We start from the raw sequence: 24,241 nt of genomic DNA on the forward strand, positions 1-24,241 counted from the left end.
CTGGAGGCCGCAGGATGTCGTTCAGCAGATCGCCAGCGAGATACGGAGTTGCAGATACAAGCCGAGGGACATTTCCTGTCCCTCCCTGGAGACGTATCCCAAAAACGCGTAGAGAACCCCTCATTCTTCAAGTGCACATCTGGATTTCAAAGGCGCGCTGTCCCTGGCAAATAAAACAAGGGTGCAGTAAAAGTGCCTGAGAGCGAATACCTGGCTGACAGCAGGGCCGGCGCATGAAATACGCTCACGGAGCCATCAAACCGCTGGGACAACCAGTCTCGCCTTCAGGAATGGAACCAAGGTCAACAGGGGCCGGCGGGGAACCGTGAATGTCCCTCTCTGCTGGCGTTCTGGGGCAGGTTTCCCAGATGGTGGATGTGCCGCCACGGGGGTCGTGCCGCTGATGGGCTCTTTTGTGGCTCGTCGCGTTTACTCCGAATTGTGCCGCTGCAGGCCCGGCGCGAGCAACCGGCCGGAGGAAATAAAACTGGCCAAGTCACGTCCTGACCCGGTCAAGGCCGTTTACGCCCTTTACCACCTCGCCATGAAGGCGGCCCTCCGTTTTATTAACGCAGTGGAGTCCTTACTGTTATCTGAGCCGGGATCGATTTGACCAAACTGAACAGCACCCTCCTCGGGGCAGTGGTGGCCTAGCGGTTAAGGAAGCGGCCCCGTAATCAGAAGGTTGCCGGTTCGAATCCTGATCCGCCAAGGTGCCACTGAGGTGCCACTGAGCAAAGCACCGTCCCCACACACTGCTCCCTGGGCGCCTGTCATGGCTGCCAACTGCTCACTCAGGGTGATGGGATAAATGCAGAGGACAAATTTCACTGTGTGCACTGTGTGCTGTGTATCACATGTGACAATCACTTCACACTTCACACTTAAATGATTGCTGCTTGTTTGTATGTTTACCGCTTTCATGTGGTCCCTTTCTGAACTATTTCAGGCAAAGTGATTTGTACAACTCTGTAAGTACTGTCAGTGCTCTGAATTCTCTGTTTCTGTTTCACGAGGGCCCAGGCCAGCACCACCATCGGACTAAGAATTCAGCTGCAGGAAGCCGGTGGAAGGAGTTTAGGAGTTGATTCTCGATCGCTTGGAGGGGATGAACGGCGTTCGGACCTGCCGTTAGTGAGTTGCAGTTTCATCTTGAGCTGAAAAAGATGTTGATGTGTATATTCCTTCCCATTCCATTCCAAAAACTAAATAACGGTATTCCATTTTATTCGGTTCAGCCAATCAGTGACGCGATCAGTTGACCGGGCTGATTACACGAATTTTAACTACGTAAAAGCTCAATTTTATTTTATTTAAAACTGTGCTTGTCTTGGTGACCAGGATGTGACTGATTCAAAGACGCACCGCTCAGGAAGTTAATTCTGGTAAGAGCTGTCGTCATTGATTGGCTTCCTGTGACATTTTGTGGCCTGTGACAAGTCGGCCAGGTGCCATCCATCTGCCAAAGTGCCTGTACGTGGGTCAAATTTACATGAGAGGTATGATGGCGCTTATTGACGTTCCCTGTAAGTCAGAGGTCAGAAACTGATGCAGCCGAGGGAGCTCGTAGCGCTTGAAGACGTCGCGTCGTTTTCTCTCTCCACCACGAGGGTTTCTTAAAAACGCATTTTCGCTGTGATATTTAAAATATTGTTTTACGATTTTGTTGTTGTTGTTGTTGTGTGCAGAACAGGTCCAGGTTCGGGGTGTCCGGAGGGGGAGGGCGGTGCCCGCGGCGCGCCTCTGTTTGTTCTGGCGTGCTGGTTTACAGATTAACTTTATTGGCAAGAATAATAATTAAAGAAAAAAAAAAAAAAAAAAAGTAAAAAAAAAAAAAAACGCGCTTTCCACGTGACTCCCGGTTACGCGCACGGACAGCGCGGGTTACGGGCGTCCGCGCGCCCCTCCATCCCTCCCACGGCGCGGTGGGCGGGTCCACGTCGGCGCGCCGCGGGCCGCTTTATGAATGACAGGCGCGCGCAAAACGGCGTCGCGCTCCGGGACTCCGGTCACGTCGGGACTCCGGTCACCTGTGGAACTTCGCTGAGCTCCGCGGGTCCTGAACGCCGGAAGGAGGTGAAGTGAGAGGCGGCCGGACGATGGACGTCTCCGCGCCCGGGTGGATTTACGTCTGGACGCTGGCGACGTTCTCCCCGGTGAGTGACGCTGTCGAGGCTCGAGTTCGGTTCAGCTCCGCGCACTCTGAGCAGCACGACTTCGTAAGGCGACTTTCAGCCTCGCGCTCTGGTTGGTCGTTCCTTCAGGAAACCGATGGGAAGAGGTGGGAGTGTGGTGATTGTGATCTTCCAGAGCGCCTTCTGGGAAAACGGTCCTTCTGACCCAACACAAACACAAGACCCTGCTGATACCATCATCTTCCAGGATGAAGGATTACGTGCCTCACTGTCATCCTGTCGCAGCGACCCGGCGTCCGAGATCCCTATCCGCCTGCTTGACACACGCCCCCACACACTTACACACAAGGCTGGGACCGTTCCTGTCCCGCAGCTCCGGTGTCCCCCCCAACCCGAGCGTCCCTGCAGCGAGGAGAGAGGCAGTCAGTAGGCATCGGCATCTTTCTCCCAGTCTATTGCCATGGATACGGCCGTATTGTCCAGCCGACTCGAGCCAGAAGTGTCCTTGATCAACACTTTTTTTTTTTTGTTCTTCATCTTCATTTTAGTTCTGACGCAAGCGTTTGACGCAGCGGTTAGTTTATATATCTGCTACCTGGCCTGGGAAACCAGCCTGCCTTCCTAAGCAAACATTCCCTCCCTCTCTCCCTCTCCCTCTCTCTCTCTCTCTCTCTCTCTCTCTCCTTTTTACTTGTAATATCCACTTCATCAGAGAAATGGACTGGTCACACAGCTGAGGCTGTTTTATGGCAACGCTGCGTCTGCTGATCGGCTTGCTGCGGCATGGGAGACGTGTGACGGGCGGGTACGAGGTCCGTTCATATCAGCCACACTACATCTCATTGTCTTATGGGTTAGGTGGCTCTGCAAAAAAAGATTTACGATATCCCGCAGCTCCCCACACAGCGCATATTTCATGAACTTTATTAAAAAATGAATTATTCAAGTTAATTTCCCCTCTGGGGTTACGTATGTGAATGTGATAAAGGATCATTATTATTTGTTCATGTTGTATTTCACGTTGAGACTAACATTTTAAAGAATTATGTGTAGTAAATATGTTTGAAACATCTTAATGGTGAATCATGACCTTTTTTTTTTTTTGCTTCTATTAACCCTTTCACGACCCCCAAAATACCTAAGGAAATAGTGTTTTAATATGCTCTGGACAAATCTGACATCCCTGCCTCTCTTTCACTCTATCCAAACAGATGCTGGCAGTGCAGATATGTGATGAAATCGACATTGAGAAGAAGATAGAAGTGTGCCTGTCTCAAGTGGAAAATGTCACTTCAGGTACACTCGCCACATACAGCCCACGTTTCTCTGCCAGAGCGTCAGCTACTATATCAGTGATGGAACTTTACCACAATGCAGGAAGCCTGATTACAATCGACCAGCCGACATATGAGGTGGACAAACATGAATGCTCCAAATTAAGTGACATTTTCACCTCTACTGCGGATTAAACAAATATCTGTCAATTCAAGCCTTTCATAAGGTCATGATATATCAGTTGTTGCGCGTTCATAATGATGTTATGTTTGTTATGGCCCAGCTATAAGAGAAAGTTTTTGATATTTTTTAAATGCAATTTAAATTCTAGCATGTGCAAAAGAGCTCTGTTAAACTAAATAAACTGCTTGTTTATTAGATTTCACCCACAAGTCCCCTTCCTGCTCGACTGTGTTCTTAATTACAGCACTACCTGACACAGATGAAAGGTATTGATAAAATCACACTGTTCGTGCTGTCACACAGGGGACGTCTCTGTGCCATCGTCTGTGATTTATAAGGGGTTGTGCTGTGTTTTCCACCTGATTATGATACATGGGGAGGCCATCTATCTTCTCCACGCAGTTTTTTTTTTTTTTTTTTTAACAAAATGCTCAATCTGTCTAGTGGATCTGATTGATCCATGCTTGTGAAAGTCTGATGCCATTTTTAATGTGATATGGGCTGAGGCAGAGCGACCGAAGATGCATTCACAATTTTGACAAAGAAGTTTCCCATGGGCTCTTCAGGCCAGTGCCAGCCCAGCCAGTCCTGGTGTGGCCATGTCCTGTCAATTAGACGCTCGACTGCTCTCCAGAGTAACATCCAATAGGCAAACCCAAATTGTTTTCACAGACTAAGAAATGAGATGTGATTGAATGGTGTCCCCTGTGGTAACATTCCTGATAGCTTCCTCTTTTGCTGCCTTATGAGACAACACAATAAAAAAAATTGAGGAAGCAGGCGAAGCTTCGACTAAATATTTACTAGCTAGTTTATTTTGACTTTAAATTTGCTTAATAAAACGCTGGAGAGGCCAGCGAGTGCCAGCCCTGTGATGCCCGTCACCTCACGCGCCCACTTTCTCCTGGCAGGTTGCATGAGCACGTGGGATGTAATCGCATGCTGGCCATCAGCGAAAGTCGGGGAGGTTGTCACCATACCGTGCCCAGATTATTTCAGCTTTGTGTCGGACCAGCACAGAGGTAAGTTGCATGCCGAACTGGTACAGCACTGGCACTCTTCAGCTGGTCGGGTGGTGCAGGGTAAATTAGCAAGTTGCCAGGCGCCGAGCTCCTTTGCTTATTGAGCCGAACTGTGACAAAATACAGATGTTCAGCGCTCTCATATTCTTACATATGGGGCAGTGGGTGGCCTAGCGGGTAAGGAAACGGACCCGTAATCACTGTTCCTTTCATGGCTGCCCACTGCTCACCAAGGTGATGGGTTAAAATGTAGTTGTGTCACTGTGTCGTGTGCTGTGCTGCAGTGTTTCACAGGTGTTTCACAAAGACAGTCACTTCACTTTCATAATTTCACTTACACTTTGGGTTGTTCTCTAGACTCTCACTATAGTTCAAGCATGTGCTAAGCAGTTGGTGACCACAGCATGAAAACCCACCTTTCCACCTCAGACCACATGAAATTTGCACATCTCTGTGATGAAATATTTTTCTTGATTGCAACATTTTTGACCTCATGCAAGTAATAAGAAAGACTCAAAGCAACTTTTCACACAGTTGTTTGTGTTTTTTTTATACTACCTAAAAGCTTCCAAGGTCTGCAATGCAGTTTTGTTTATGGTCAGTCAAAATCACAGAGAAATCTGTATTTACAGTTTGCATGGATGAAATTGGTCCTTAACTGTCTCAAGAAAACTGTGCATTCATCTTCATGACACACAACAACTTGCCGCCTGTTTGAATGTTACGGTTTCCTGTCACCAGAGTTTTTCTTTTTTCTTTTTTAGTTGTCATCCTCTCTCTGCACGTAGTGCTTTTTTTGTGTTCAACTGACACGGCCCGCAGTTTGTATGTTTAGGTCAGGTTTCTAGGCCAAACTGTTTTCACATTATCTGCAAGTGAAAATGTATTTTATTGCATTGAAATTTGTCATTATGTTACATGAAAACAAACAGACAGTGTGATTTTTATTGGGAGCTGGTAGAGTGAGCTGTTTGGAAAAATAATACTGACAATTATGGAGAGGATTCATATTTTGGTACATCACAGACCATGCAAAACTAGAAATGTTAACTGTCTTTAAATTACTGTTTGGATGCAATCGAATGTAATAACTAAGTGATAACTAAGTTAAAGTTTAACGTGCAATTGTGTAAAGTACAAAAATAGTCTGTACTTCAAAAGTATTTTTGTAGATTTCCCTTTTTAGGTGAATAGATTATTGGCACACATTGAAAACAAACTATCTCTATTGGAAAGTGGCTAATAACAGGATTTGAGAACAGTTTCAGATTGAGGTTTATTTGAAACAAAGTTAAAATGAAATTAGATCAAATGTTTACTAATGAGTTTTACTGTATATGTAGGTGTATAAATATAATCTGTTGAGATTTACTATAATAGGAACTATAAATGGCAGTCACAACTGCATGTGTCTACACTTCTGATTTATTTTTTCCATTATAGAACAAAACTGAAGACACAGGACTATGAAATACAATTATGTAATAAACTGAAAAAACAGAACAGAAATAGCAGACAAGTCAAAAAATTTGCATCTCTCCAAAGCAGGCAGTTTTGCTGTGATGGTCGCATTTCACACCCTAAGTTAGACAACGGAGAGAGTTTCTAACAGTCCTGAAGGTTTATGCTGAACTCTTTTCTTATCTTTTACTAATGTTAATGAGCATCTCGTGAAGAGGCTATTGATGATGACAATATTTGAACAAAGCAGCCATGAAGGTAAAAAACAGATTCATTAAACATAATTCACTTTCTCCTGTGACCAAAACACTACATCTATTTCTTGCATCGGATTCTTCAAAATGGCCTCCATAACCACCACAGAGTAGGCGCATCTAAACCTTTGATTGGCAGTGTATATTGTATATGAAGATATTTACTTGTAGTGGAGCGAAAGTAAAGAGTCAAAAAGTGAATGGAAATACTTTAGGACGGTAGAGATACACAAAAAGGTGCAGTGCAGTAGCCATTTATACTTACTTCATTACCGTCCACCACTGACTGGTTGTATCGCCCCGCCACAAACTGCAGAATAGAACAGAGCGGCAACGTTTCTTGCTCATTACATGCAATGTTTGAAATCTTTTTTACATGGCAGTGACCCTGTTTTCACCACTTGTTTGGTAAACAGTTCAGTAATTAAGCGGAGGCTCAAAAGCTTAATGGCTGCAGGGCCATTTATAACAAGTTGCTTTTCCGTTGGGAAATTGCAAGGATTCACACACTTCGCATGTTTTCGCACCGGGGTATTTGCATGTTATTCTTGGAAGAGTTTTAAAATTCTTGCGTGCTAATTAATTAGCCACCTTTCATTGCCTGAATACAGAAGGCAGCATGCTGGTGTGTGATTGGCTGAGGCCAGAGTGTGTATAGCACCCAAGTAGCTATAATTAGAAAGGTCAGTGCGCCGGTTGCTGATAAAGTAGCGTTAGCTGCTAATTTGAACTAGCACATTGGTCTACGTTTGACCCACAGAGGTTAGAATACGTTGGTGTTGCTCAACAGGGCAGAGAAGAGTCTCATATCTGGGAGTAAAGTGTGTAGATAGGTGCATGTAGGACACATGAGGGAGGAAGGGTACAGGGTCCAAGTTCTTTTAAATGTTACCATGGACACCAAACATTAAGAAATAGGGAAAATTATTCATGCGGCATCATCTATCACTGATTTCGGCGCTGTAGTGATTTGGAAACTGGAGCGCATTGCGCTCTCCTGTCATGAGAATAAACTATTAACCAATTTTTGGGAAAGCCAGTGCATTCCCGGCCAGATTTACCCACTGATGCCGGGACTTTGGAGATCCAAAACATGGAGTGAAGGATTTAGAGGCTGAGGGTTGAAATGCTCCAGAGATTTATCTTCCTCATGTAGGCCATGGGTTCACAGTGAAGGCCAGTGATGCGATCCAGATGTCACTGTGGGATAACATTTTTATGTTTTTTTATTTTTTTTTATCCTGATTTCCATGACCAAAAAGCCCCAAAAAAATAACATATAATAGTTCACAAATATTCATTTTAAACTGAGAAAATTTATTTATTTACAAAAAATTTTTCAGTTCACCTTTATGAAGTAGAGTGGCAATTTTTGAATATTTTAAATATGTGTGTGTGTGGGATTTGACCTGACAGACCATGTCATGTAAAGCTGATTTCCAGGTGAGTGTGTGTTAGGGAGAGTGTGTGCTGTGGGCGGGGCCAGTTCCTGTAATCAGTACAAAAGTCAGTTACGAAAATCCTGCAACTGTTGTGGAGCTTGGAAGTGAAGTATGTGTATGTTATGCCAGGTTGACCAGACGTTTCCATCGTTGTGTCCAGACTGACGTTGCCAGGTGTTTGATGTCTGCTCCCGTTTCTCATCGCAAAGGCTCAGACTTGCGCTTGCCGGCTTTGTGGATTGCTGAATAAGTAGAACAGATGCATAATAAATCTATTTGCATAACAGTCATCACAGGTATGCAAGGCTTATTAAAGTGAGGTGTTGGGCTGAATATTTTGACCTCAGAGTCTCTTAATGTCATAAAAGCTCAATACTCTTTGATTTTGTGAAAAACAATATGGCAAATAAATGTTCAATATTTTAATCTATCACAATTTTTCACATATCACGTTGTTAGAAAAATGGATAGTATTTGGACAATATCTGATTAAAACGTATCTGATTTAAAAAAGGCATAAACTCACCTTCAAAGGGAAAGCTGTGTTAGAAATTCAATATTACAGGCATTGCTGTATCATGAATTGTGGTGATCCATCATCCTTGAGGCTTCATCCACAAAATGCCATTGTGGTTATTACACCAGTGTTTTATTGCTAGGTTCTGCATAATTAAGATTTGATTTCTATGGATTTATTCACTCACTCACTTGCCATAACCACTGAATCCAGATCAGTGTCACTGTTGCCAGAGCCCACTGGCAACATTGAACACAGGGACTCACCCTGGGCAGGGTGCCAGTTGTCCTCAGGGCACTCAGGACTCAAACTGAGACCATGTCACTAACCACCACACTGATTGATTAGATATTATTCATTATCTAATTAGTTTAATGCTCAATAACTAATAAAATAAATATGCACCTTCTTCCCAACCCTATAGTTGCATGTGCACAGACCTTACACAGAAATTTTCAATTGTTTTTCTACAGTGGCACAGTGAGGGAACGTGTCCCATGACACATAAATCGGCATCAGACTAAAATCCTAAAGAATGTCCTTTTGGTGACATGTTTAAATTGAACATTATTTCATGTTACATAACCACAGGCGGAAAAACAAGCATTACGAAAGAGAACTTCACGGACGTGCCATAAATCCATCAAGGGCGGAGTCTCCCTTGTCCCGACGCATCTGAACTTTTTTTATGGAGGGGCTTTTACGGAAAAGCCCATCATCTATCTTCTCTGCTGTTTTTATTGTTAGCTTGACTTCTGGGCTCTTGACTGTGAGGTATTGGGGGGGGAGCAGCAACGCTGCTGTCAAGTGGTGATTTTTGGTCGCTATCAAAGTGCTGCATGTGAATGGAGGCCAGTAAATAGATCGATTTATATGCAGTGGCAACAATCCTGAACCTGTCACCTAAATGTTGCAATTCATCATGAGAAGCAGCATCCAACTGAATGGCGTTGGAACCTGAGTGGTTGATATAAATGAGGGTCCCCACACACTGCGGTCCTGTGGCCTCAACACACGTGCGCAATAAGGGGCTCATCTTTTTCCAAGGCCCAGTGTGCACCGCGCCGCCATCATCGGTCGGAAGGTGGCCTCTTCAAAGGCTGCCCAGAAACAACAGCGCGCTGGGTGATGGGCTCCCGTGTCTTCACACATGACGCCGAAAATCCTCACCCCCCTTGTGTCCTGGGTGATGAAAGCATTCCTCGGACTCCCCACCATTGAAAACAACCTCAACAGCGGAGTTGGCCAAAACAGCGGCGGCTTATCTGCCGCGTCCGCTGGCCGCTTCTCCCCGCGTTTGAGATTACTCTGACAATGTCTTCAACACGGGTAATAGCTACATCAGTGGCGGGATAAGATCTTACCGACCCCGGCGCTCTCTGGCATGCCGAAATTCATGCCTCTTTCCGACTGATAAATGCGAAATTGCTTTATTAGCATCAGCATGAAGTCAGCCTTCCTTGCATATGAATAATGAACTGTCATATATCCCAGAACTGTTATATATCCCAGACTATATCCCACCTACACAATTTTCATAGTGTTTTGCCATAGTGTCATTTTTCACGTTGATTGTCATATGTTCCATAACTGGGGCAGCGGTGGCCTAGCGGGTTAAGGAAGCGGCCCCGTAAGGTTGCCGGTTTGAATCCCGACCCGCCAAGGTGCCACTGATGTGCCACTGAGCAAAAGCACCGACCCCACACACCAGTGATGGTTAAAGGCAGAGGACACATTTCGTTGTGTGCACCGTGTGCTGTGCTGCAGTGTTTCACAGTCACTTGACTTTCACTTTCTTTTTTACCCCACAGCATTAACACAGAGTAATCGCTTCTGACAAAAGGACGGCAGCTTTTGGGCAAATTGACTGTAATTGAGAGAAATTGAGAGAGCCACTGTCAACTGGCAGGTGGAAGCAACCCGTTGCTGAACCTGACCGGCGAGACAAAAATAAAAAGTGGATGATATACAAGCCGTTCTGCGCAAAATAGGCCGCCAACATGCACAGGCACGCAAGCTCATTTCCAAACTTTCCGACAGGGCTGTCTTGGGAAAAGAAGATGGGCCTTTTCTTGTTTTGTGGAATTTCTGCAAAGTAAACAGAAGCAAACTGCAACGGCGAGGTGCCCACAGCACTCATCACCCCTGTCGCTGAGACGGTCACATGACATGTTCATTTTCTTTCAGAGCTTAGCTGACTGTAAATTATAATGAGGATATTTATGCATTAGTCTCAGCAAAGGCCCTTTTAATGGCTTACAACAAATCTTTTGTTCTTTGTGCTCTCAGGGGAAAACAAACACTTCAAATGAGTTTCTTAATGTTTAATTCATGCGCCATGTCTAAGTGACAGGTTTAATGATCCATGCTCCTCCATGGCAGTGTTCCGCCGTGTTTTTTGATCACAAAAATGTTTAAATAAGGTTTTTTTGAGGATTAATCACATTATATACAGTGCATCCGGAAAGTATTCAAAGCGCATCACTTTTTCCGTATTTTGTTATATTACAGTCGTATTCCAAAATTGATTAAATTAATTTTCTTCCTTAGAATTCTAAGGAACACCCCATAATGACAACATGAAAAAATAAGTTTATTTGAGGTTTTGGCAAATTTATATATAAAAAATAAATAAATAAAAAATTAGAAGGCACAGCCTTTGCCATGAAGGTCAAAATTGAGCTCAGGTGCCTCCTGTTTCACCCGATCATGCTTGAGATGTTTCTGCAGCTTAATTGGAGTCCATCGGACGTGATTTGGAAAGGCACACACCTTCTATATTATGTTCTGCAGTTGACAGTTCATGTCAGAGCACAAACCAAGCATGAAATCAAAGGAATTGTCTGCAGATCTCCAAGACAGGATTGTCTCTAGGCACAAATCTGGGGAAGGTTACAGAAAAATTTGTGCTACTTTGAAGATCCCAATGAGCACCGTGGCCTCCATCATCCATAAGTGGAAGAAGTTGTTTTCCTAGAGCTGGCCGGCCACCTAAACTGAGTGATCAGGGAGGTGAGCAAGAACCCAATGGTCACTCTGTCAGACCTCCAGAAGTCCTCTGTGGAAAGAGCAGAACCTTCTAGGATGCCCTTATCCAGAGCGACTTACAACCAGTAGTTACAGGGACAGTCCCCCCCCGGAGCAACTTAGGGTTAAGTTTCTTGCTCAGGGACACTATGACAAACAATGACAGCCATCTCTGTAACAGACCACCAATCAATCCGCCTCTATGGTAGAGTGGTTTTGCCAAAAGGCACCTGAAGGACTCTCAGACCATGAGAAACAAAATTCTCTTGTCTTGTGAGACAAATATTGAACACTTTGGTGTGAATGTCAGGCGTCATGTTTGGAGGAAACCAGGCACCGCTCATCACCAGGCCAATACATCCCTACAGTGAAGCATGGTGGTGGCAGCATCATGCTGTGGGGATGTTTTTCACCTGCAGAACTGGGAGACTAGTCAAGATAGAGGGAAAGAGGACTACTAGGACATCCTGGATGAAAACTCTTGAAATCAGACTGGGGCGACGGTTCATATTTCAGCAGGACAATGACCCTAAACACACAGCCAAAATATCAAAGGAGTGGCTTCAGGACAACTCTGTGATTGTCTTTGAGTGGCCCAGCCAGAACCCAGACTGATTAAACATCTCTGGAGAGATTTTAAAATAGCTGTGCACCGAAGCTTCTTATCCAGCCTGATGGAGCTTGACAGGTGCTGCAAAGAGGAACGGGTAAAACTGGCCAAGCATCGGTGTGCCAATAGGTGTGCATCATATTCAAAAAGACTTGAGGCTGTTATTGCTGCCAAAGGTGCATCAACAAAGTATTGAGCAAAGGCTGTGAATACTTTTTGTCAGGGACTACCTCCAGAGGGTGTACTCCGGCTCCATGTTCCCAATTGTCCTGATCGTGTGCAGCTGTTCTGGCATGTATAAATGTTACGGTTTGTGCTTTGTCCTTGTCGTATTGCTGTGTAATCTTGTTACATGTATTAAACCCCTGTTTGTGATAAGCCGTGTGAGTGTGTCCATGTGATTTCTCAGGTTTATATTTATTAATAAATATGCAAAAACCTCAAAACCTTTTTTTCACTTTCCAAATGCACTGTATTAGCCAAAAAATGTGTAGTCCACATAGTAATATAATGCATATCATAAATTATTAGACATTTTTTCATGCATCAAAAACCTTGATGGCCTCCAAACATTACATTTAAGAGAAGGTCAAAAGAATAAATTGCGAAACTGTCATATTGCTCATCAAATTTAATTCCTCAAAATATATAACATACCTATAACATCAATATTCAATATTTTAAGTCAACCTTATAAATCATATTTGTTTAAAACTGTAATCCAATAATGCAGGGTATGGTGCAGCAAGATTAAATTTTCAAGCAGGTGACCTGATTACTTTACCCCTTAGCTTTGCTAAGGGATTTCTTCTTTTGTTCTAGTATTATGAAATGTCATATTATATATGCACGTAAATAGATTTTCGGTCAGTGTCGTGATGAACTCAATGCAACTGAATGATCTGATGTCTGCACAGGCCTTTAGTGCGGATTGATTACCAGTCTTTGAAGAAATGAAAAGTCATATTCTCCTGTTAGCTGCCGCTGGTTAATGAAGTGTCTGCGCTGGACTGTCACTTCAGGGCAAAGGTACAGCCCTTTGCCTCTGAGTAAAAGTCACTTGAATTTATGAGGACTAAAGCAAGACATGGGGCTGCTTTCAGCAGACCTTTCAACGAATTATAATTACGTTCTGGGGGAAAGGTTTCATTTTTTTATAACTTTGAAGAAGAGCATCTGTTAATTAAGAGTAAGAAGTGGCTGAACACTTTCCAAGTTTTCCCCGGCCATTAGCATCTCTCATGACAGCCGTAACGCTTCTGCATCATTAGTACAGGCGCATTCCCAGCCAGCTGTGTAAACTGAGGTCACCGGAGCTGAGGTCACTTGTTTTTTTTCCACTTGTTCTGACCGGCATGGATTCCTGGCACTCGTATGCCTGTTGTAAGAGATGCGCTTCTCTTTCTTCTCCTCTTCTCTCAGGTAACATATCAAAAACATGTACATCAGAGGGCTGGACAGAGATCAATCCTTTTGCTGTTGCACTGAACTGTGGGTACAACCCCAACAGCACCACAGGGGAAGACGTGGTAAGTGTTTGAGACAGGCTGGCATTAAATTGTGATTTATAGAGAATCTGTCCTGCTGTGTATGATTCCATATTTGGATTAGCCTGACTGATCTGGAAAAGTGTGTCCAAGAAGCATACAGGTCAATTTCAGACTAGAAAAGACAAAACACAAAGGGAGCAGCACATTCTAAACAAACAAGGATCAGGCAATACACAATGACACAAAGAGCACTAAATTACTATTATTTATTGTTATTATAATTATTCAACACTGCTTGATTTTAATACTGTTTTTAATTTCCACAAAAACACACATCTTAAAATCACAAGCAGTAAGTCTCAATGATCTTAACCCTTTCTGGACACCCACACATGACAAAAATAACAGATTTTAAACGGGATTTATTATAGAATGTACTGAAACTTGCTGACATGTTCACTTCATTATGCAGTGCTAGAGTAGAGAAAGCGGCGGTGTTGGTGGACAGTTCTGACACCGAATTTTACAGAAACCAATCCGTCAAACTTGATAGAAACAAATTTTTGCAGAAGAACCTGAGAATTAAAAAAAGGACAGTAGCATAACACACAAGACAGAATTTACTTTGCACTTTATGTTGTCACAATCGCAGTGTAACGAAAAGAGCACTTAAAAGAGCAATTAAAGCGAGATAGTAGCATTTGCTTTAGAGAGAACCAAACCAAAACCGATAATGAAACCAAAAAAGCATGTCCTGAGATTTAACTCTTCTCAAGTGACAAGAGCACTAATGTATGTAAACACAGGTGGTTCTTTGTGATAAGGTGTAATAATAGCCTGATTTTAATACAACAATTACAGTGCAAGAATATGTAAACACAGCCCATGGGCTAAAGTCTGACTGCTCCAGGTACTGATATGTAGACCCACAGCATGCAGGAGATTTATGGATGTTCATTCCAGATAAATATAAGTCATTGGCAAAAGCACTTTTTATGTTGGAAGATGCCTTCTTTCTACTTCTACAATCTCACCTTCATATTTTTGTCCCCACAGGGTGATTTCTTGTGGTCTGTGAAGATTGGCTACACCATTGGTCACACAGTCTCTTTAATATCACTCATTGTAGCAATTATAATACTCTGCAATTTTAGGTAAGTCAATTCCAGGAGCAACTGTTCACAATAATAAATTACCAAATAAAACTCATCAGTGGGTCAAGGCACCTCTTTGCAAGCATCGCTTTTACATTTACCGTATCCATAGGGACTTACGATCTGTAGTTACAGGGACAGACCTCCTGGAGTCGCTCAGGGTTAAGTGTCTTGCTCAGGGACACAATGGTAGGGTTTGAAACTATGACACTGTGGTCATCAGCCAAGAAAGGCGAGCAGTGTATAGGGACAGTTTGTGACTCTAGTGGCACCTCAGTGGCACCTTGGCAGTTCGGGATTTGAACCTGCAACCCTTCAGATACGAGTCTACTTGCTTCCCGCTAGGCCACCACTGCTAGGCCACCAGTGTTCCAGGAAACATGTCAGGGATCAGAAAACCTAATGTTCCTGTTCCAACACCTGCAGAATAACAGCTCTTCCGTCATTGGGTGGGAGAGAACAGGTGTCATTTGTCTGACGTTGCAACACTTAACAAACATATTGTGATCCAAACAGAGAGAATGGACAGTCACATTCTAAACACTTTCACGCATTTTACCATAAAGCTCCCCCCACCTCTCTGTGGCAGTGACATAATGACCTGGCCACAGTCGTTAATCATGCCTTAAGTGCCTTCTCTTTGTGGCTTTCAAAGAATCACACACTCTATTAAACAGCCCCTCAGCTTGTGTGTGTTGGTTGTGCACACGATCTCGTGTTTGTGTCCGTGTGCTTGTGCGTGGTAAACAATAAGGATGTGAGGTTTACACACGATACCATGCTGAAACCAGACTCTCTGCTGCCTCAGATCAATGGCTGCTGACCCCCTTGGGACTCGTGGCGGGATGTATAGGGCAACGCTTGTTTCTACCCCTGTGCAGTACAAAGACAGCTGCCTCATGTTCGTCGGAGTAAAGTGCCAGACATTTGAGCAGCTATTAAAATTTGCAGTCTATGATTGCACAAGCGCATGACGAACTCATGAAATATTATTATGATGATGATGGTGTAATACACTGATAGATTAAAATATCAATCATAATATTATTTAGACATCAGTGTATTTAAGTAAGACACAAATTTGCCTTTTTTAATTATCCACAAACAATAACTGCTGGAGACCACAAGGGGGTGATGTGAAATATGCAAGTGGGGTACCAAGTTAGTATAATAACCTGATATTTTGAGGTGTACGTTCTGCCAAGATGCTTAAAACCTTTTTTTTCTATTTTAAATTTATTTACATTTTTATTCAGATTGCCTTTGGAGAAATGTTTCTAATTATCAGGGCAAGAAGGCCTCGCTCCCAAGTCCATTTAATCGGTTTATAAACCTCTCATGGCCAACATGTTCTATATATCCTGTGCTCTATATTCAGACTGTTTTTCATACCAGATTTATACCAGTTTTCAAGGTCACTGGCCACCATTATTCAACTTCCTGTATTATTTGTGTCATAAATTGGACACAAAAAATTGGAGTGAACTGATGGTCAAAGAATCTAATAAAGTAATGACTAATGCTTTAATAAGACTCAGTAACACAATGAAGATGGGTTCCAGTTGTTTTTCATCCTTAATCTTCATGAGGCACAGTCAAGTTCTACCAGTAAAATATTTAATTTGCAACCAAGTAAACTTGGATCTGAATTTTGTCAAATAGTCACAGAAGCCTTTTACCAGGCATTTTGAGTAATGGCTGAATACATTATGATGTTCAGGGAAAGCTGGAGTAAAGGACTAGAAGTTAAAATTTTTAAAACTAAATTTAATTAATTAATTAATCTATCTATTTATTTATTTCCAGGGATTCAACCTACTGTAGTCTAATTTGCTAAAATTCTTCTGCATACTTTGTTGGTGTTTTTATGGTGTCCTTTAGTAATTGAAAGGCATCATGTAGTACTATTCTTACTGTATTAACTTTATTAATGCAAATAATATACACTCCAGACAGTCAATTCATTTTTTCTTTTGTCATTCTGCACTTCAGGAAACTGCACTGCACTAGGAACTACATCCACATACACCTGTTCCTGTCCTTCATAGTGAAAGCTGTTGCAGTGCTCGTGAAGGACATGGTCCTGTTTGATGACGAGGAGTGCAAGTCTGAATCAGTAAGTCAACAGCCGCTTTCTCCCCGTACACGTTACACCACTGCACCGTGGGCAAACAAGAGCCGCGTGTTCGTGACATGAACTACTCTGTGTTTAACGTTACACTGATAAGCACTGGAGTTGCTTACAAGGACATATAAACAACTTAATATGTTCCTAAAAACCATCCCTTGCAGGAAAGGTCTGAAACTGGGGTTCATGGGGTACATGGGGTGGTAGTAGTCTAGTGGGTAACACACTCGCTTATGAACCAGAAGACCCAGGTTCAAATACCACTTACTACCATTGTGTCCCTGAGCAAGACACTTAACCCTGAGTGTCTCCTGGGGGACTGTCCCTGTAACTACTGATTGTAAGTCGCTCCGGATAAGGGCGTCTGGTAAATGCTGTAAATGTAAATGCTAAACCACAGAGTGACCCTCAAACGTCTGGTGAAAGCACCTTTGATGCATTATTTCTGGGAGCTACTTTCACGCAGGCTTTGTTGGAGGGTGTAGTTGTGTTTGTCGAGTCCTCCGTGCCTTTTGGAAATGGTTCCTAATGAACACTTTCAGCCGGAACCCAAACGAGCCGATGTTTGCCAAACACTCAGCTCTATAAAGCTCAAGTATTCAGGCCATGCAACCGCCTGGAAACTACTATTACAAATAAGTGGGATCCATGCCGGATGGGGTCCTCCAGGAAGTGTTTTCATCTTTATCTCTAACCTTGCTGCCAGACTTTGGAGAAGCCCGCGTTAGTTAGAATTCCACATAAACAATTCCTTTTTTGAATGCTGTAAACAGCCGGGCGCAGCTGCGGTGCAGAACGCCTGCCGCTCCTCAGGCCACCGAGCCCTTTTAATTTCATACTGACCCTCAGCGTAAATACGCATTTAAAGACCCGCATGCGTCAGTGTGCATGCCTGCGGTTTAATGAGCTGTTTAGACCTGTTTTTTTTTTTTTTTTCAGACTATCAAACCATCAGGTTTATTTCAATGCATTAATCACAAGAAAAATAATGATTTAACAAAACAGACAAACAATTTATGGGATTCTGTGGCACCATTTAACCCAGCTCCATTGTGGCCATAGTCGGAATATGTACATGGTGTTATAGAAACGTGAACTGATGTAATGCATCTTTAAGAAGCAGTTGAAAACCCACTTATTCAAAAAGTATTTCAGACGAATCTTACACTTACACACGCACATGCACACACACTGCACAAAATAAATTTAAATAAATTTTAAAAAATGTTTTAACAATTTCCGAGCATGTTCTTTTTCTGACAAGTTAGGCCTTATCAGGGCTCTTAGTTTTGTAAACTCAAAATCTATAGAAATCGAACTAGAATTGCTGGTGTCTTCCTCTTGTAAGTCGCTTTGGATAAAAGCGTCTGCAAAATAAAGTAAAGTAAAGTTAAGTAAAGTGATGTTAATCCAGACTGCAATTCACATCCACCAAAATTCCGACTCTTATCATTGACCCCAAAATAGCAGCCTCTGTCATCAAACCGTAACCACAAGAGATAACGTGCATCACATTTGCAAAAAAACAAAGTGTTGAGCCATGCGCAGGAAATGTACAAAGCTGCAAAGCTGTCTAGGTCAACATTTTTGGGCCAACAGCTAAATAGTTTGTCTGTTGTTTTTGGTCTGTGGTTTAGACTTATTAATCACAAAGCATGCAATTAATTACCAATTTTTTTTGCTTGTCAGCCCAAATGTTTTAGCAAAAGAGTAAATGAGCCAAAGATGTGCAAATTATATACTCAGCACATTCTAGTATATTTGTAGTAAATATCAATAACATTTAGCAGATTAGAAGTAGTTGAAACCATATTAATGACAAAAACATTAGCTTTTTTGAACTCCACTCTATGCAACCTTGCAATCGCCAAGCCTTGGAGAGCTGCTCTCATTTTTTCTCTTCCATTAATATTCTCCGACAGTCGGAGTCAGGTGCAGACAGTGCACAGCTTTTCTGGAGTTCATGAGCAAATTCGCTGGCAGGATTATCAGCAACTTTTTTCTTTTTTTTTTGTCCGAATGTGGGTCACATTCTCGTGAGCTCCTTGCTGGACTGTCAGATGAATCTGTTGAAGACATTTTATTTATTCATTTGTCTTCTCAAACAGGTGGGGTGCAAGGCCGCCGTGGTGTTCTTCCAGTACGGCGTCATGGCAAGCTTCTTCTGGCTCTTGGTGGAGGGACTTTATCTCCATGCCTTGCTGGCTGTGTCATTCTTTTCGGAGAAGAAGTACTTCTGGTGGTACATTCTCATTGGCTGGGGTAGGCACAACTCTGGTTTGAACATGTCACGTGTCTCGTGAAAAGGGTACAATTCTAGAGTGATTTTGCATGTAAAATAACTCTTACCCATGGAGTGTGTTGCTGAAGTGCCGGCTGTTCCACTTCTGAAATGGACCCTGTGTTTCCTCTTTTGAATCTGCTCCAACCACTACAGGAGTCCCTGCAACATTTATCACTGCCTGGAGCATCACAAAGGCCTACCTGAACGATGTCGGGTAGGGCTCACGTTGTTTTCCCGAAAAATAAAACAAAATGTCTTTCACTCGGAATCAGAGCCGGCCGCTGCTGTGCTGTCAAATTCAATTTCTTGCTCCATGGAAACCCGCAGGCGCTTTTGTGTCTCACTTGAATAGGTGAAACTCCGGAGGTTTATTTTATAAAGAGACCTCTGATATTCAATTTACGAGGTCAAGCAGCATCAATTTCGGGTTGTGGTGTGTTTTGCTTTTTTAGATGCTGGGATCTGATAGACGACGATCTCTGGTGGATCATCAAAACCCCCATTTTAATGACAGTACTGGTGAGTTCTAAAATGACAGGTTTTTGATGGTCACTATATGAACATTAGGTACACTTTTAACCCACAATTGTGTTCAGTGTTTAATCTTACAAAGAATCCTTTATTTGTATGCCAATATATATGAAAAATGGGAACTGAATATCTGTATGTTATTGTACAAGGTCAGCGCTAAAGAGGGCAAATAAACTCTCGTCGTTGGAGATTAGTAAACGGGATTATCTCTTCTGCCTCAGGTGACGTTCATTCTCTTCATCTGCATAATTCGGATTCTACAGCAGAAGATTAATTGCAGAGACATTGGCAGGAATGAGTCGAATCAATACTCGTAAGTTTCTCTTCTTGCTCTCCGATTCATTACAACCAACTTATACGGTCCTGGCCATTTGAATGGACACCAGAATAACTAGTTGCAAGAAAGGGACATCAAAGATTATGAAACCACAACTTCAGGACAGTTGTGACAATTGAGGACAAAACAAAATGTGTCCTCTGCTTTTAACCATCACCCTTGGTGAGCGATGGGCAGCCATGACAGGTGCCCGGGGAGCAGCGTGTGGGGACGGTGCTTTGCTCAGTGGCACCTTGGCGGCTCAGGATTTGAACCACCAACATCCGATTACGGGTCTGCTTTCTTACCGGCTAGGCCACCAGTAAAGGGATTTCAGAAATTATAGTACTTTTTGCGATATTGATGCTTGTGATCTAAAGTTTAGATTTTTCATCAGAACTGATTTTCACTGCCTCTGTTCTACAGGAGGTTGGCAAAATCAACGTTGCTCCTAATTCCTCTGTTTGGGATTAACTACATCATATTTGCCTTCATTCCTGAAGACATGGGTCGCATCGTCCGGCTGGTGTTTGACCTAATCCTCGGCTCGTTCCAGGTACTTCATATTATGGTCTGGCATTTGGGAGTTTTCTGCCTTTCGGGAGTTTTTGTTGATGAAGTTGATTTATTCATTGTACATTTTCCTTCAGGGGTTTGTCGTGGCGGTGTTGTACTGTTTCTTGAATGGAGAGGTAATGCCACCAAATATTTTCCAGTTAAACTGTGCCAAACCTCTCCACTCACTAAGCGTTCGCTCTCTCGCGCTCCTTTCCTCCGTTTACAGGTACAGTCCGAGATTAAGAGGAAGTGGCGGCGATGGCATCTGCAGAGGTTTCTGGGAAATGACACCAAGTACCAGCAGCCCTCCATGGCAAGCAATGGGAACAACTTCAGCACCCAGATAACCATGCTGACCAAGTGCAGCCCCACCACGCGCCGGGCCAGCGCCTGCTTGGACGATCTCTCCGCCATCTGAGCCAGGCAGGACTCGAGCCTTGCAATCTGCTCCGCAGCAGGCGCCGAGACGCCCGCGCGGAGACGGGTGACGCACCTCTGATGGTTTTCATGACGTCCCTCCAGCATGAAATGAGTCACCCGTCGACGTGTGCTTATTGTTGTGCCCGCATTGGTGTTTCATGGCCAAGTGCTTCTCATTGATGGCTTGTCGACCCACCTGCATAGCTGCTCCATGTTCTGGGTTGCTTGCTGAGCGGTTTAAGTCGAGGATGTGAACGAGAAAGCTGGGAAAGGGGGAACTGGGTCATTACTGTGTGGGGAAATGTCGTTTTTTTTGTTCTTATCTCTTATCAATGTGACATTTAAATATTAACCTAATGTGCAGGCATGGAAAACCACATGTAGCAGTGATGTGAGATCAGGCCAGAGCCAGTGACTGCCAGTGCTGCAGAATGTGCATAGTGACAGAAATGAGTCAATCAGACTACAATGTAGAGAAAAAAACGTCTCCTTTTGCTGCTTTTTACAATGTGGCTTTTTAATGTCACCCTCAGTTCATTCCACTTCTTTAATCATGAATGTGTTTGAAGCAGAGACAAGTGAAGTGATTTCATCAGTGATGTCCTGTTTTTTTTTTTTTTTTTTTTTTTTGCTCTGTGACTTGTACATGCGTAAATGAACCTGCAACCTTCAAGGCATCCTCTTAAAATGTGCTGATTCTCACACTCCAGTCTGGAAGCGAATGTGAATTAGTGTGTGCACCTCTTATGTTAGCTCCTCTTCTTGTTTTAATGCTGTGATGCTGAATGGCAGGGCTGCGTTTTAATGGCGCTGCGACTGGGCATGGGACCTTCACCTCGCTGTGTCCTGCATTGTGAGAGGTTAAAGCAAGTGAAGAAGAAGAATGCACCAGGTCCTTCAGTTCCAGGTAGAGCTAACCAGCAAGACACCCCTGACATTACCAGGCAGTCCACATCAAATACAGCATGCAGTTTAGTGAACTGTACTGATACGTTTTCCCATGGGATCGAATGTTTGACATCTTGTCAATAACAAAATACAAAGACATACAGTACTGTGCAAAATTGAAACAAATGAAAGGTTTTTCATCTAACAGAGTATCTTTCTCTATACACATAATGTATAATGCATTGTTTCATGAAAAGAAAAATTCTGCAATAAACATTTAGGTAAATTAAAATGTTTTCAGTCAGTGCTGTCTCGTGAATAACTTGGTGTAAGCTGATGTACATTAGCTCTAGTGATTTGTGTGTTTGCTACAGAGAATAGACACATAGACACTGAAAAAATGTGGATGCATGCATTGCACACTTTAAAACTGTAATACCTCATGATTAAAATTGTTTTCCATAATGGAAATGTATAACTTATAGTTACACAAGTATATTCTGTTGTATTACCTGCATGTAAATAACTGTTAAACGCTTTATTGTTTATTTCAATAAATGTCAGACCCTACAAATGTCTGGTTGAACTTTAATTAAGCATGATAAATAAAGTGGTGGTATTAAAGCCTGTGATTTTTTTTTTGTCCACTTCTACTTTCACTTTTATACACACATTCCGCTCTCCTCCGCCTGTTCTTTTTCTCCCTTCTGGTGACTTTGCAGTACATCACAGAAACGTTACACAGTGACATTTTTGTCCAGTCTCTGTTGTTGAAGAAATCTGAAGCAACTGCCTTGTTCACAGATAAAGATAAACCAAACCGAATGGATATTAATTGATAAAACTCACAAGGGACATGGTTTTAAATAGTATTATAATAACAGAATGTTTAAAAGTATGTAGTTCCTATAAACAAAAAATGGAGCCTTGTTTTTGTACATTGAGACCTGATGTCCTGACCAAAGATATCAATGTTATGACATTTAAAACTTGAGCAAAAGAGAGATCCGTTCTTTGTTTACCTTCCCTCTGAATCTCATCCCATCTGTTCTTTATTTATATGCTAAATCCCCTCCTAAATTATTCTTATGAGCTTCACCCCAGCCCCACATCTCCGCCACCCCCTCCCGTCTCCACGGTGACATTCAGAAGATGGACCGACTGCCAACGCAACTTCTATCTGTCCTTAAATTCACAGACAAACAGCGCAGGCTGTGGAGGGTTGGGCTTGATTTGTATGTTAATGAGAGCTGCCTGTGGGGGGTTCAGTGTAAAAAAGAAAAAAAAAGCCCATTTAAATGAGGCACAAGCAAGAACGTATGCCTCTGTCCCTCATTATCAATATAAGCTTGTTAAAATGCACACACAGACACCTCTTCATCCTCCTCCTTCAGTGTAGTTTTTAAAAAAGTGACTATAAAGGAGCGTCTGCTGTGACGCGCCAACTTAGGTTACGTTCAAAGTGATAAAACCCATACAATCTCCCTGAAGATTAAAAACACTAAGAGCTTGTTACAGTGTTACCTGGGAAGGGTGGATGTATGAGGCATTTGATGTGCATTTGGTTTTGGGATGGGATGGTAGTAGCCTAGTGGGTAACATACTTGCCTATGAACCAGAAGACTACAGATTCACAGGTTCAAATCCTTACCATTGTGTCCCTGAGCAAGACACTTAACCCTAAGTTGGTCCAGGGGGACTGTCCCTGTAACTACGGACTGTAAGTCGCTCTGGATAAGAGTGTCTGATAAATGCCGTAAATGTAAATGTTTTATAAGAATTCAATATTCAAGATTGGTTTATTGTCAGTACAACAGTATTTGTGTATTGAAATAATGTTTCACACAGACCCCATAGTGCAATCATAAAAGAAAGATATATATGTATATACACATTAAACTAAACTATACTAACTAAAACTAAACCTTAAAAATTGTACAGGTTATCTACATAGAAATAAACTTTCCTGTACAATGAACAGGTCAAACAGGACATAACTGGACAACATCATGTAGGATGCTTGTAAGTGGAGGAGTGCTTGTAGGAGTGCCCTCCTCACCATAGTGTTTAACTGGCAATTAGTTAAAGAACATGTACTACTTGCATTTAACCATCATCCTTAGTGAGCAGTGGGCGCCCATAGAGCAGTGTGTGGGGACGGTACCTCGCTCAAAGGAAAACCAGCACCTTGACGGTAAGGGATTTGAACCTTTCGGTACTGAGTCCATGTCCTTACTTGCTAGATCCTACCTGGTGTCCATGGGCCCAAAAATTGCTGTGAACCGCATGTCACATGATACTGTGTATACTTAAATATTCTTGCTCACGCCTGATTTCCAGTCCGTGAATGGCTGAATGAAAGACGTGCTGCATTGCGGCCCCATTTTTGGATGGGCATACGCAAAATTAAACTGAATATTTCCGCAACTGTACAGTCAATTAGTACATTTTTTTATTCTAAATCATAATGTTCCTCAAATTACTCCAGAGTGTAGGAATTAGCATATTTGTCAACCGGGTCAGAGAAAATGAAAAAAAAAAAAAAA

General features: G+C 42.7%; 1 protein-coding gene across 3 annotated transcripts; it reads left to right on the top strand.

Annotated features, from left to right (window-relative positions):
* The first annotated feature begins 1,960 nt into the window (after positions 1-1,960).
* vipr1a (vasoactive intestinal peptide receptor 1a) lies at positions 1,961-22,319 on the top strand. Of its 3 annotated transcripts, none has more exons than XM_028977759.1 (14): positions 1,961-2,156; positions 2,848-2,940; positions 3,347-3,431; positions 4,505-4,615; positions 13,349-13,455; positions 14,473-14,570; positions 16,563-16,686; positions 18,807-18,960; positions 19,136-19,196; positions 19,435-19,501; positions 19,735-19,826; positions 20,256-20,385; positions 20,480-20,521; positions 20,614-22,319. In XM_028977759.1, the coding sequence occupies exons 1-14, from the start codon at positions 2,100-2,102 to the stop codon at positions 20,803-20,805; spliced, it is 1,413 nt and encodes a 470-aa protein (XP_028833592.1). In that variant the 5' UTR covers positions 1,961-2,099; the 3' UTR covers positions 20,806-22,319. The 3 variants fall into 3 exon arrangements, with proteins under 3 accessions (XP_028833592.1, XP_028833594.1, XP_028833593.1); XM_028977760.1 differs by having other exon boundaries at positions 2,108-2,156; positions 2,848-2,947; XM_028977761.1 differs by lacking the exon at positions 2,848-2,940.
* The last annotated feature ends 1,922 nt before the right edge of the window (positions 22,320-24,241 follow it).

Source organism: Denticeps clupeoides, chromosome 4, assembly GCF_900700375.1.
Source record: "Denticeps clupeoides chromosome 4, fDenClu1.1, whole genome shotgun sequence".
NCBI lineage: Eukaryota > Metazoa > Chordata > Actinopteri > Clupeiformes > Denticipitidae > Denticeps > Denticeps clupeoides.

Excerpts from the sequence above, each read along its gene's own strand:
- vipr1a (XM_028977759.1), top strand. The coding sequence starts at position 2,100 with ATGGACGTCTCCGCGCCCGGGTGGATTTACGTCTGGACGCTGGCGACG. Across the intron at positions 3,432-4,504 it reads AGTGGAAAATGTCACTTCAG|GTTGCATGAGCACGTGGGAT; the intron begins GTACACTCGCCA and ends TTCTCCTGGCAG. Across the intron at positions 20,386-20,479 it reads TAATCCTCGGCTCGTTCCAG|GGGTTTGTCGTGGCGGTGTT; the intron begins GTACTTCATATT and ends ATTTTCCTTCAG.